Source organism: Schistocerca nitens, chromosome 6, assembly GCF_023898315.1.
Source record: "Schistocerca nitens isolate TAMUIC-IGC-003100 chromosome 6, iqSchNite1.1, whole genome shotgun sequence".
NCBI classification, from domain to species: Eukaryota; Metazoa; Arthropoda; class Insecta; order Orthoptera; family Acrididae; genus Schistocerca; species Schistocerca nitens.
In genome coordinates, this window is record NC_064619.1 from 453,893,582 (window position 1) to 453,907,746 (window position 14,165).

At 39.6% G+C, this 14,165-nt stretch overlaps 1 protein-coding gene across 2 annotated transcripts in view; it reads left to right on the forward strand.

Annotated features, from left to right (window-relative positions):
- The first annotated feature begins 502 nt into the window (after positions 1-502).
- The window catches only part of LOC126263049 (uncharacterized), a 161,513-nt gene continuing 147,850 nt past the window's right edge, over positions 503-14,165 (forward strand). For both annotated transcript variants that reach the window (XR_007546806.1, XM_049960024.1), the window contains exon 1: positions 503-858. Coding sequence is in view for 1 of the 2 variants with exons in the window: in XM_049960024.1 (XP_049815981.1) it covers positions 832-858 (27 nt within the window). In the remaining variant the exon portion in view is untranslated. The remainder of the gene's footprint in view (positions 859-14,165) is intronic.

Genomic DNA, 14,165 nt, shown 5'->3' on the forward strand with positions numbered 1-14,165 from the left:
TCCCCTTTTTCCCTTATGGTCTTCATATGTGTAGAATCTAGATACAATTAATTTGGTAAATTCTTTAACGGAAAATGAGCACTTGCGATGTTTATATCTTTAGCGAAATCCCTTTATTTATTTTCCGTATTTTATCTGAATTAACAAATTAGTTTTGCTCGTTCCATAAGGATTTACTGCCGCCCCTTTCGAGTTCGTTCCTAATCGTATGAGGAAAGATCTCACTAGACTGGATGGAGAATCGAGAGCCACCTTTAAGTAAGAAACGCTCCAAATTACTCCTCCCTTCCAGGTATGTTGCTGAGGATATCACTTTGCACGGTGTAGGTAGTTTGTTTAGACATTTCTTCGTAACGACCTTTTCACGCTTCAAACCCAAGAGAAGTTTTTTAAGAACTGTAGCAAAGGCACGTGTGTGTGCGCGCGCGCCCCGTTGCGAGTTTGCGCATGGGAGAACAAACGCGCAGCTGAGGCGCACGCAGTCTCTGCTATTGATTGAGGCGTCGTGTCGAATTGCCTGATGCCGACACTCGTCCTCGTGGCGAACTAAATAGTACGCTAACGTACACGGACACGTCTAAAAGGTTCCGTCTCTGCCTTCGTTTCGCTAGTTTTGTCTGTGTTTTCTTTGGGGAGTCATAACGCGGTTCGTAGAGTGCGAGAAACAAACACTTTTTTTCCTCCTTTCGCGAGTAAGACCTGCATGATTCGATTGCCCTGAATACGAGAAATGGTACAGACGACCAAACACAAACGGAGGACTTTATGATTCAGCTGAGGCTTTTGAGGATGGAGTTCGTTATCGCCAGGGACTGGAGTTGAAGGATATGAATGAGGACCACATCATTTAATTTACAGGTAGGTCTTTTTCAGCCATAGACCAATTACAGCTTTATTAGGCCTTGAAATCTTCTCACAAATGCCTTCTCTTTATTTACTTTCTTTTTTTTAATGTACTCTGCTTGAAATCACAATATTCTGCTGTTTATATTCAGTTTAGTTGTCCTTCGTCTTAGAAAATTAGAGATTGTATCTCATGCATTACCAATCAGTGTTACGAAATGTAATTACATCAGAGCTTCGGCCATCGAAGTCGGCTTTGCGATTCGCAGCCGATTTGGTCTCCACACAATGATAATTTCTGTGCAAATGTCCGTCGAAACACGACGGAATAAAATACTTCTAAACCATTGTCAAATTTATAAGACGAAACCCATCACTGTACTTTCCTCTCTTCATAAGAGTCAAATTTGAAAACAACAAAATCCATAACTGGTGGTAGTATCTTTACTTCGCCTTAGAACTCAATATACTGGTGTCTTTCAGTTGCATATTTAATATTAGAATTAATTTTTAAGGGCACTAAATCCCGTTATCAATAGCCTTCATTATTTCAGGATTTACTTCTTTTTCCCCTAAATACTATGTAAACTTCAATAATCTGCTGACAGGGTACTTTATCGTCAGTATTCTAGACGTAACGAATACAAATCCGTATGCTCTACGAAACAAGTCATACGTCTTTCATCCAGAAGAATGAGATCGCGTTTCACGGAAGTGCAAGGATCATCATAGCTGCTTTGCCGGTAGCACATACAACACAAAATAAGCTCTGCTGATGTTCCTGTTACGTTTTCTGACTGAAGTAATTCAGTTCTGCCCTTTATTCCCTCCATGCTATTCTACCTTAGAAAGTGTTATGAGAAGAAACAGACGAGTATTTCTGTGAGATCTCGTGGTGCACACTTCTTTTGTGTGTCTTCCTACGCAAGGTGTCAGATAAGAAATGGTGGAAACACTGGCAATTATTTTCTGCTCCCCATATGAGAAATCACTAGGATGTTCTGAAATTCGCGCCGTAGCTCTTCACTGCACGATGTGGTGCTGAATTTTAGGAGAATACTATCTTTCTCAGAAAGCTCAAATGATACGTCATCTACGGAAAAAACTGAATCGAGGAACGCGATGTGGCAACACGTTAGGACCGAAATCCGTGAACAGCGAACACAAATGACATCACAAAAACTTAAATAATAAAGTAATCTCGTTTTCAGCGTTTCGCACTTCAATCGGTAAAAACGGAACCATACTTCGTTGTCCGTTTCTCAGTCTAACAGTTAAACACCTTTTCTCTCGGTTACAGACAAACATACGGAGTCGAAATTTATGTCTCACACTAAGGTCTACCGTCTCTTGGCGGCGTACAAAATTGAAGCTTCTAAATCATGTAGTCAAAATATACGGGCATTCATTTCACTTATTTTGATACTCGCAAATTCACTCATCAAAATCTACAGGGTACTTCCCGTTCACCTATAATCGTGAAATTTGGCAAGGAGCAAGATTTCACCGTAAAACTACGGTAAAAAAATCCGAAAACTGTTATTTGTAATTATAACCAAAGAAAAAAATTGTTATTTGTTATCTGTCCCCTTTTTCACAGGAAGGGGTAGACGACCAAGTTGAAATTTATGTCACATTCTAAGCTCTATGGTTACTTGGCGGTGTTATAAATGTAAGCCTCTAAGTCAATGCAGACAAAAGGTACGACCGTTTATGTAATGTATTTTGATACCCGCAAACTCACTCATTAAAACCTAAAGGATACTTCCCGTTGACCTAGAATCCCGAAATTTGGCGAGAAGCAAGGTTTTATAGTACAAGTGAAGGTAAAACTCTGAAAATTGTTAATTTGCAGTTACATCACACGAAAAAAAAATATTTTGTCATGCGTTATCCGACTGTCTGTTAGTCTGTTAAGACTCCTTTTTCTCAGGAACGGTTTGACGTATCGAGCAGAAATTTATGTCACTTGCTAAGGCTTATGTGCCCTTGGCGGTGTAATAACTGTAAGCATCTAAGTCAGTGCAATCAAAATATACTGTCATTTACACCACATATTTTGATACCCGCGAACTCACTGATTAAAACCTATAGGATACCTCCAGTTGACTTAGGATCATGAAATTTAGCAAGAATCAAGGTTTCACGGTGCAAGTACAGGGAAAAAAAATCATAAAATTGTGAATTTGTCACTATATCACACGAAAACAATTTCTTTTATCATTTGTTATCCTACTTCAGACTTAAAATCAAAACATTCTTGAAAGTCTTGAAATTCCTACTACCGATACCTTGCCAGTATCAATGTCGATAATTGGCAAAACCGTCGAGATTCTCAATTCCTGGGATGGATGAACTCTTTATATACATAATTAAGTTTGCGCAGAACCCTCACAGCGCGGGTCGTACTTGCACGTGGCCTTTTTTTTTTTGAAAAAGACATCCACGTTTATGGTTGACAATTGTTTTGAACGTGGTCATAATTAGTGTATCTCCCTATTTATTTTAAGCCATCTACGCAGAAAAGTTTGTATCACATAAGAATTATTTTGTTTTCAATGTAACTAAGTAAAACCTAGCATATTTTACGTTTGCATCGGTATTACATAGTATGTACGTGGGAACGTTCCCAGCAGTCAGCTCCGAGACTCACCAAAGCAAAACTATCTGTCCTGCGGTTTCACTTCCGTTGCACTCAGAAGTGTATCGTTTGTCGGCGATCACAGTCTTACGTTGTACTGATAGCACAGTTAGTTATGTGCACCTTCCGTAGGTCATTATTATGACCGCTCGCTACGGTATGGAACAAGTCAGTTTTACAGTAATTTTAGTGGGCCCTACATCCTCTCAACGGAAAATATGGCAACATGCTGACCATTTACGTGCTTTCTTGACTTTCTTATACTTACATTGATTTACACTTAGCTATTTTGAATTTCTCGCTCTCTTGAACACACACACACACACACACACACACACACACACACACACACACACAAATATACATACATACACACATACAAACGCACACCCATATTATTACGAGGGGTGAACGATGGATACTACGTGCTCGTTTGACGTTAACAATCAATTAATGTGTTGTTGTGGTCTTTAGTCCAAAGACTGGTTTGATACAGATCCCTATTGTAGACTTTTCTGTGCAAGTCTCTTCACCACTGAATAGCACCTGCTTACTGTATGCACGTCTACATCTCCGTCTACAATTATTTGCTCCACACTACCAAGCTGATTATTCATCGATGCCTCAGAATGTGTTCGTTCTTTTAGTCAAGTGGTGCCGCAAGGTTCTTTTTTCCTCTAGTCGATTTAGTACCTCCTCATCAGTAATTCAATCAACTCATCTAATCTTCACCATTCATCTGTACCATCCACATTTCAAAAACTTCTATAAGCTTCTTGTCTGAATTGTTTACCTTCCACGTTTCACTTGTGCACAAGGCTACACATCAGCCAAATACCTGCAGAAAAGTCTTCCTAACACTTAAATTTCTATTGGATGTTAACAAATTCCTCTTTTTCAGATAAGCTTTCCTTGCTGTAGATAGTCTGCATTTTATATCCTCTCTCCTTCCATCATCGTCCGTTATTCTATTGCCCAAATAGCAAATCTCATCTGCTATGTTTAGTGCCAGCCTCCTAATCTTATTCTCACAGCTTTACCTTTCTTAATTCAACTACATTCCATAATCCTTGTTTAACTTTTCTTGATATTCATATTAGAATTTCTTTTCAAGATGCAGCTCATTCCGTTCAAGTGCTGTTTCAAGTTCCTTGTCGTTTCTACAGAATTACAGTGTCATCGGCAAATCGCGAAGTTTTTGTATCATCTCACTGAACTTTAACATCCTTATCAAATTCCTCTTCGGTTCCCTTTACTGCTCGCTCAGTCTACAGATTAAATAACATCGGAGGTAAGCTACAATATTGTCGCCTCCCTTCTCAGTTAATTTCTTGCCTTTGATGTCTTTCCACTCCCACAACTGTAGCATGGTTTCTGTACAATTTATAAGCGGCATTTCGTACCCTGCATTTTACGCTGCTACGGTCAAAATTCCAAAGAGTCTGCCAGGATGATTCAGATCAGTGCACATTTCACTGCAGAGAGAACGCATCAGTTATATTGTTTCGACCATCCACCCCGAAGTTAACTTGAAGCATTTATCCATATAATGCAGTATGGATATTCAAGTAGCCTATGGCTGGCTACATCTTTTCCAACGTTCTCTTTCCCACTGTGTTTCGTGATCCCCCAGAGGTTCTCAAATCCGCCTTTCTCTGCAGCGGTAAAATAAGGGACAGACAAATGAAAAGGAGACAGACGGAAAAAAGTGAACGACCTGTTTGTTATTTCGAAAGTGGCGGCTATAAATATTAATACATTTATCCCAGTGTGGTACAAGACGGTCAATTCCTTCATGGAAAAGTCTGCGGTTGCCTACGGAATCATGGTTGTACCCAGACATGCAGATGGAATATGGTCTCCATGATTCAGGTTACTTTAAGCTGCAAACAGCTCTGGCAGATTGTTTTCTGCATCCTAAGGCTTTTTTCTCCGGGGAATCTTGTACCCTAGTAGACTAGTCCATACAGAAGTAAAGAATCGACGCCAAGGAGTAAAACCTACTGTATTCAAAACCTCGGATGTGAAAAATTTCTGGCTCCTTCACTTTTTTGTACTAATTTAGGTAGTTCAACAACAAACCTTCGATTATTTACAGACTCGAATTCCCACGCATAAAACAGCTTCCAACTTCAGATTACTTTACAAATGAGTTAATGTGTTAAATACTGACGTTAAGCATGTAAGCGGGAAAAAGTTTGGAAAGGTTTGAAATTATATTTAAAGCTTGTTGGAGGTTGCTGAAGTGCTCTCATTATACAACACTGGATGAGTATAGTCCGAATAATTTGAGCTCCGCTTTAAGCAGACGCTAGTTTTCCGGCATCTCAATATTCATGACATGAAGGCTCCTCAACTGTGTGTCGCATAATGATGTAATTTTGTAGGTGCATTCAGTGGTATATGTGGATACTGTGTGCAACATGTGTTGCGAATAGAGTTAGTAGAAAAGGAGTGATAAATATAAAACGTGATGCCTGTCGCTGCAGTTTTACTGCATAAACAGCGAAAATGCAGTAAACGATAAACTTTTTCCTATCATCTGTTTTGTGCGGGGTGTCAGCGGATAAAAGTTTTCCTAATGTTTGAAATTATGTGTAAAGTTTGTTGAAAGTCGCTAAGTGCTCTCATTCTCAAGTTCTTGTGACATTACTACTGGGATTGTCGGTAAATATAATTATTTAAAACTGTTAAACAGTACACTCTCAAATCGCATTGAATATTTCCACAAAAAATGAATAATAAAAAAGGTTTCTTCACCACGACGTACTTGCACTGAAATTTTAAACTGAAACTAATGAGAATGAAAATGTCAATAAAGTGCTTGGGTGATGTAAACTAGGCGGTAGAATTGTGGCGGTGATTTTTAAGTTGATTAACAGACGCGCTCTCTGGCTGCTAGATAGCGATAACATCTGTGACACGAAAAAACATAGCGAGGCCGGAGTTGATTGTTAATGAGCTATACAGCGCGCACTAGTTAATTAGCTGTCTTTCTGTGTTGAGAACTAAAAGAGGCGACACGCATATTATGACTTGTGTAAAAAATTTACGCATGCTAAGTATTATTATACTTGTGAATGTATTACGTAAAGGTTGTGCGTGAAAATATATTCCGGACAGTTTTAAACAGTTGTTTGAATATTTATTTATTAGTCAACGACAGCACGTCGTAATAAATGTTTGACGATCGTGTGGACCAGCAAGGACGCCAGTAATAATGGAGGGGAACACCAACGTGTTACCGCGGGGTTGAAGAGGTATAAGAAATCATTTCAAGAACGGACGTAAGAACATTTTTTTAATTTTTGTATCTATGTATTCATAACGTAATCTTATTGTTCAATTTTTTCTTCATTAGCTACAGTAACTGCTTGGATAGCTGTAAGCCTCCTTTATTCGATTATGTATTCCAGAATAATCTTAAAAAATCATTAAAACCTTTTAAATGTTTCCCTTATCATTTCCAAATTCTTTTCAGATATTTTTACAGAATTTAGTACCAAACTTTTAGATCCTCACACCTCCTTTGCTGCTGATGTCCTGTTGTCCGTAATATGTTGCTGTAAGAATTTGTAGCAATCTTGCCACATCGTGAAAATCGTCAACGAAAGTTCAGGAGTTGCAATGAATTTTGTTATTAATGCTTAGGTGCTGTATAGCAATGAACAATTGGCGTTACGAACTGTCTTGATGTCGACTCTCTGAAAACTGTATACAATCTGAGTAATGATAGTGCTTTTGCGCGTCTGTTTATACTTTTAGTAACAATCAATTGTATTGTTTAAGATGCAAATTTATAGAAGTAAAATAGAAAGTTAATACATAAACTGTGGACAGTGTAATTTAGGTACATTATTTCCTAGTGAGTATGTATAGGTAGTTTGTGAAGTATAAGCAATTTAGAAGGGTGAAACATGATAATGGATGGAAATTAACAATGTGAATTACATTTGGTTAATTTATAAGCAAAATATAAGTTGCATAGTTTTCCTAACATAAGTTGTAGCTACAAATTAAACACGCTTTCATATAACAGTAGCCACATACATCGAAATGATTCCTAGGGCTGAGAAACGGTACATGTTTACATTTGTAATAAAAGATTACATAATTTCTCTTTAATTACAAACGATGTTGCAAGTATTTTAAATGGCTGACCTGTTATAATGCAAACTTTTATGATATATTGCATACAATGCGAAGAGAATATGAGGCAAATATAAATTCTAGTCAACATTGTTAGTGATTCAAGAATTTCGCTAATTAGTGGTTTCAATGTTAACAAAAAATATCCCTACTAATTACAGTGTCTGGATATTAAGAATACTTGATCCTGATGCAGTCATGAGCTTTCAGTTATGCTTCTAGTCAGAACTTGCTTATTAACTGCTTCATAATTCACACAGTAATTAGAATCATATTGCAATATTCCAATGTTTGGCAATATTTTATATGCGTGTCAAATGGGTCTGTTCTGTAACATACTGGGCGAATGTAATACGGGTTTATTGCCGGCAATGAGTTACACTGCCTCAAGATACACTAAATTGACTACCGCCTATGCCCGACTTCAACGTCCAGCCACTCACAGATGGCCAGGGGCGCCCATACGGTAGTTTGTAAGGGGGGGGGGGGGGGAGAGACTATACCCGGGATTTGATGTACTTTTAATATTTTGGAAGATGGATGGTTAGCTGTAAGTAGGCCTAAAAAGTTCCAGTTCTGACCCTGTTAAAAATCCGCGTGATACCGTCTTTTAAATCATTATCTTGAAAGAAAACCACCTAATTACACTCATCACTTAACACTTCCGGGCTGAGATGCCGTGGTCCATACATAAAACTCTCCCCCGCGTTTCGCCTTCGACTGCGGAAGGCATCCTCCGAGGACAATCGGCGAACTGCAACGAGAGCGCGCGTGAGCGCCGTATAATATAAGCCATCCAGTGGGCGCCACTGTCAATCACGTGACATTGGCTGTGCTATTCCAGATATTGCCAACTTTCTCAATTGAAATTAATCGATTGTCACGCTGTTGCTGCAATGTTGACATCCATAACATATCCAGCTTAATGCCTTCATATTTTCTATTAAAATTATTGCAGTGTTTGGCAATCTCAATTGCCTCTCTGTACATTCGCGCATAATAATGCGACGTCTTTGCAATGACGGTCGTCTCACTAAACTTTATTTCATGATCACCTTCCTGAAACACACGTTCCGCTACAGCCGATTTATCAATATGTCCGAGGCGGCAGTTCCTTTTATGGTCACCCATACGGGTGTTGACGCTCCTTTTTGTTGTGCCTATATAGACCTTTCCACAACTGCACGGAATTTTATAGACACCTGGTGTAGCTAGAGGGTGTCGTTTATCTTCTGCGTATCTTAAACATTCTTTTATTTTCGTGGTGGGTTTGAAAACAGTTTCCACATCGTACTTGCTTAAAATTTTTCCAATGCGATCAGTGACCTTACTGATAAATGGTAAGAACACTTTCCCCTTGGGTTGGTGTCGATCCTCGTCCGTTCAGGTTGTCAGTCTAGGGCTTAGTGCACGATCTATCTCTCTGTTGGAATACCCATTCTTCTTGAAGATCGCACTAAGGTGTTCTATCTCATCATCTAAGTGAGCTGGTTCACATATTTTGTGCGCCCTGTCTATTAATGTTTTAATAACCCCTCTTTGATGTCTCTTTTATGTGGTGGTTAGAATCTTTCTGCAGAAAACGATCAATGTGTGCGTCTTTTCTGAAAACCTTATGAACCAATGATCCGTCCTCTCGTTTGATTACAGTCACATCTAAGAAGTTCAGGTGACCATCGATTTCATTTTCCATAGTGAATTGAATTCGTGGATTAATACTATTCAGATGTAACAGGAAGGCATCCAGTTCCTCTTCCCCATGGGTCCATATAACAAATGTATCGTCTACATAACGATACCATTTGGTTAGTCTTTTTCTAGCAGTTTGCAGCGCCCATTGTTGAAACTTCTCCACGAACAGGTTAGCCACAACTGGACTAAGAGGACTTCCCATAGCCACCTCGTCAATCTGTTCATAAAAAAACATTATTATATTGAAAATAAGTAGTTGTAAGGCAATGTCTGAATAATGCCAAAATATCACTAGGAACAGTGACCGTTATACATGTGATCGCTTCATTCACTGGGATCATGGTAAACAACGACACCACATTAAAATTGACCAGGATATCATTAGGGCCCACACTAATTTCCTTAATAATACCGATTAACTGATATGAATTTTTATCGTGACTGTCAGTTCCACCAACGTGACGTTTCAGCAGCGAGATAAGGTGTCCAGCTAATTCATGGGTGGGAGAGAGACCCTATTGCGCTGACTATAGGTCTCAAAGATACCAGCGGTTTATGGGCCTTGGGTAACCCATAGAGTCTGGGCGACTAAGCTTCTGATTTAAAGAGTTGTTTCTCGTCGACTGAACAGAGGGAAGACGCTTTCACCTAATTACACTATTTTTTTCTCCTTTCCCTGAGAGCTTGAGAGGAGGACGGGATGCACGGACCCCCTTTGAACCCAGGTATGGATGCCCTTGCAGACGGCAGGTGGCAGCATTAGCATTGGAGGGTATATAAAGCATGTAGGTGTGACGCGGAATACAGTGTAGTCTTTGTAATGTGGAAACGGAGCGATTTATCTGACGTCCAAAATGGCACGTTCATTGGCTTTTGGCCAAGGGTGGGGGCATTTCCGGTAGGGCTAAGTATGAAAATTCTTCGCGTACTGCCGTTGTTAAAGTACAGCGTGCTCCAATACTGACAATGAGGCAACGGTGAAGCACTACGGGCCAGACTATAGGGTGAACGACACCTACAGACATGTGTACGGCGAGTAGACGTGCGACTGTTGAGCAACTGACCGCCCAGATGAAGCTAGGGGCTACCAACAGAGTCTTCTCAACGGCTGTTCAGCGATCGTTGCTGTGTATGAGCAGGCGCCTGGTTCATCCACCCATGCTGACTGCTGTTCATCGGGGACGGAGGCTGGAATTTGCACGCCAGTGGCAACTGGACGCCCACTGAGTGGCAACAGGTGGCCATGTCAATGAATCACGCTCCAACGGAGCGTGTATGTTGTCGAACGTCTCAGAGCATACAACCTGGAACACTCGCCGGAAGGGTTCATGTCGGAGGAGGGAGCATTAACCCAGATAACCCTGACGTCCGTCTGGAAGGGCGACGTCACTCACTGTTGAAATTATTTATTTTTGCGAATAACGCATTGTTGCAACGGACTGTGACGCATTGTTATATGAAGTAGGCAGAGTCAGTTGCGTGCTGCGACAGTCAGTTTGACGCTGTCGTTCATAGTGAGTGAGAAACTATGTCTTGAAAATAGGCCGATTTTACCATGGACGAACTGACTGACATTTTCATCGATGTGTATGTATATTTTCTTTCATATTGCATCAATAATTCTGAAACTTCTCATATAATATCTTCAAGAATTAACCTATATTATTTACGGGTTCATATTACGATTGAAAGTTTTCGTCAGTTGTAATTCAATAATGTTTTCAACCGTCCTTCCAGAAGGACGTCAGTGTAATATGCTGTCATTTTGTATTCACAGAAAACGATGTACACTGATGGAACTTTTGGACATGGCAGAATCAAAAGATGAGGAAATGCCTAATGCTGGCACGTGTAGTAAGGATTATGAAACGAAAAGTATGGGGTACGGTGTGGGAATGACTTATGTTGACCAGTTACTTCCACATGTTCCATATCGAATATACTTTGATAACCCCTTTACCAGTGTTGAACTACTACATGACCTAAAAGAGAGGGGCGTGGAAGCAACAGGAACAATAAGAGGAAACAGATCTAAGAATTGTACTCCATCATCTGTTGACAAAAGAAAATAGAGGATCATATGAAGTTTGTTCTGAAACAGCATCCGGGATTTCCATTGTACGTTGGAATGACAACAATGTTGTTACTGTAGCCACCAACTTTGAGAGAGTGCAACCACTACGCTCTGTAGCAAGATTTCCCAGGGAACAAAAGAAAAGGATTAGCGTGCCTCAGCCTAACTTACTACACTCCTACAATACTCATATGGGAGGCATAGATCGAGCTGACCAAAATGTATCCCTATATAGATGCTCTGTAAGAGGGAAAAAGTGGTATTTCCCGATCATTGCACATTTTATAGACATTGCAGAGCAAAATGCCTGGGATCTTTACACGCACAACGAAGAACCCATAGTTCATCTGACATTTCGTCGTCGAATTGTCACTGCAATTCTTGAAAGTAACAAAAGAGTCACTACCAGCAGAGGACGTCCTAGTAAGGGGGCAAAACTAGATTCTAGATTCTAGATTTGATGGAAGAGAACGTTAGGTTGCTGAGTTACCAACGGACGAGATAACAAAAAAGAAGAAGCAGCTGAAATGTCGAAGTTGCCACAAAAAAGCTACTACTATGTGCATAAAATGTGACGAACCACTTCATGTTTGTTGCTTTGTGTCTTATCATACTAGTGCATAAAATAGGTGTATAGGTTATTTTCTTTGTTTTTTGGATTTATTAGCTGTTTTAGCACATAATTCAAATTTATTTATGTTTATTTGAAAGTATGAAAACCATACAAGTTAATTGTGCAATATCATATACTTTAAAAACATGTTCCCTTATTGTACTGACGTCCTTCTGGAACGACGCCCATTTTTGAAAATACTAAATAAAAATAAATACTCAAAATTGTTTTTACTTTCTTCCTTACAACCTTGTGAATAAATGTGGATAAGATATAAATCCATTTTGAAAAACAAATAATTCAGTACTATCTGGGTTAAGGTCTGGGGATTGTTTTCGTGGCATTCCCTGGATATTGTCGTCATTCTGGAAGGCACAATGGACAACACAAGTATGCCTGTAACCTTGGGGACCATGTCCACCCCTACATGCTGTTTGGGTTTCCTCGGCACGATGGCATCTGTTGGCAGGACAGTGTCAAACAGCTCGCAGTGTACATCTACATCTACATGGTTACTCTGTAATTCAGAGGGTTCATCGAACCATTTTCACCCTACTTCTCTTCCATTCCACTCTCGAATGGCGGGTGGGTAAAAGGAAAACCTAAATCTTTCCGTTCGAGCTCTGATTTCTCTTATTTTATTATGATGATCATTTCTCCCTACGTAGGTGGGTGTCAACAAAATATTTTCGCATTCGGAAGAGAAAGTTGGTGATTGAAATTTCGTAAATAGATCTTACCGCAAAGAAAACCGCCTTTTTTCAACTTTTGTAGTCCTGTCTTCCTCAGTTGGGTGTAATTTACGGTATTTTGATAATTTTTACTTATGGACCGCCTGACAGCAACTGAATAAAACACAATTTTAGTGCCATACGCGTTTCGCCTTTATTTTCTGCAAGGCATCATCAGTGGCCTGGAATATGTACATATGTTTGCTATTTAATTTACACTTTTGTCACTGTGCCTATAGGTTATAAACAGTTCTGGTAGTTGGTATTTCCTATTAAGTAGTAATGTTTTGACCTGTACTTACAGGTTGTGTGGACAAGTTCTTACATATTACACTCCTGTTGCATTTTTGGTGTTGTTCTTCTTCTTATGAATGCCAATTTGCTGTTTTTTTTCACATTCCACAGCACTATGAACTGAACGCTTGTTTCAATGCAATGTTTCGGTTCCTGTTGCCGACTGTCAAATGTTTTTGCCAAACATCGAATGTTATTGCCAAACTTTCGAGTGTAATTATTGAAGTATCTGTGATCTGTTCGTGTATGCATTTGTGTGTGTGTGTGCGTTTGTGTATGTGTATGTGTGTGAGTGTATGTGTGTGTGTGTGTGTGTGTGTATTTTGGTGTGGTATAAGTCCATAAGTAAAAATTGTCAAAATACCGTAAAAAACCGCCTTTGTTTCAGTGACTGCCACCCCAACTCGCATATCATATCAGTGACACTCTCACCCCTATTGCGCGATAACACGAAACGAGCTGCCCTTCTTTGCACTTTTTCGATGTCCTCCGTCAATCCTACGTGGTAAGGATCCCATACCGCGCAGCAATATTCCAACAGAGGACGGACAAGTGTCTCTTTAGTAGGTTTGTCCCATCTTCTATATGTTCTGCCAACAAAGCGCAGTCTTTGTTTCGCCTTCCCCACAATATTATCTATGTAGTCTTTCCAATTTAAGTTGTTCGTAATTGTAATTCCTAGGTATTTAGTCGTATTGACAACCCTTAGATTTGTGCGATTTATCGTATACCCAAAATTTATCGGATTTCTTTTAGTACCCATGTGGATGACCTCGCACTTTTCTTTGTTTAGTGCTAAATGCCACTTTTCGCACCATACAGAAATTCTCTCTAGATCATTTTGTAATTGGAATTAATCGTCTGATGATTTTACTAGACGGTAAATTACAGCGTCATCTGCAAACAATCTAAGGGGACTGTTCAGATTATCACCTAGATCATTTATTTAAATCAGGAACAGCAGACGGCCTGTGACACTACCTTGTCTGTTCTACTCGATGATTTACCGTCTATCACTACGAACTGTGACCTCTCTGAGAGGAAATCACGAATCCAGTCACATAACTGAGACGATACTCCATATGCACGCAATTTGATTAATAGTCGCTTGTGAGGAACGGTATCAAA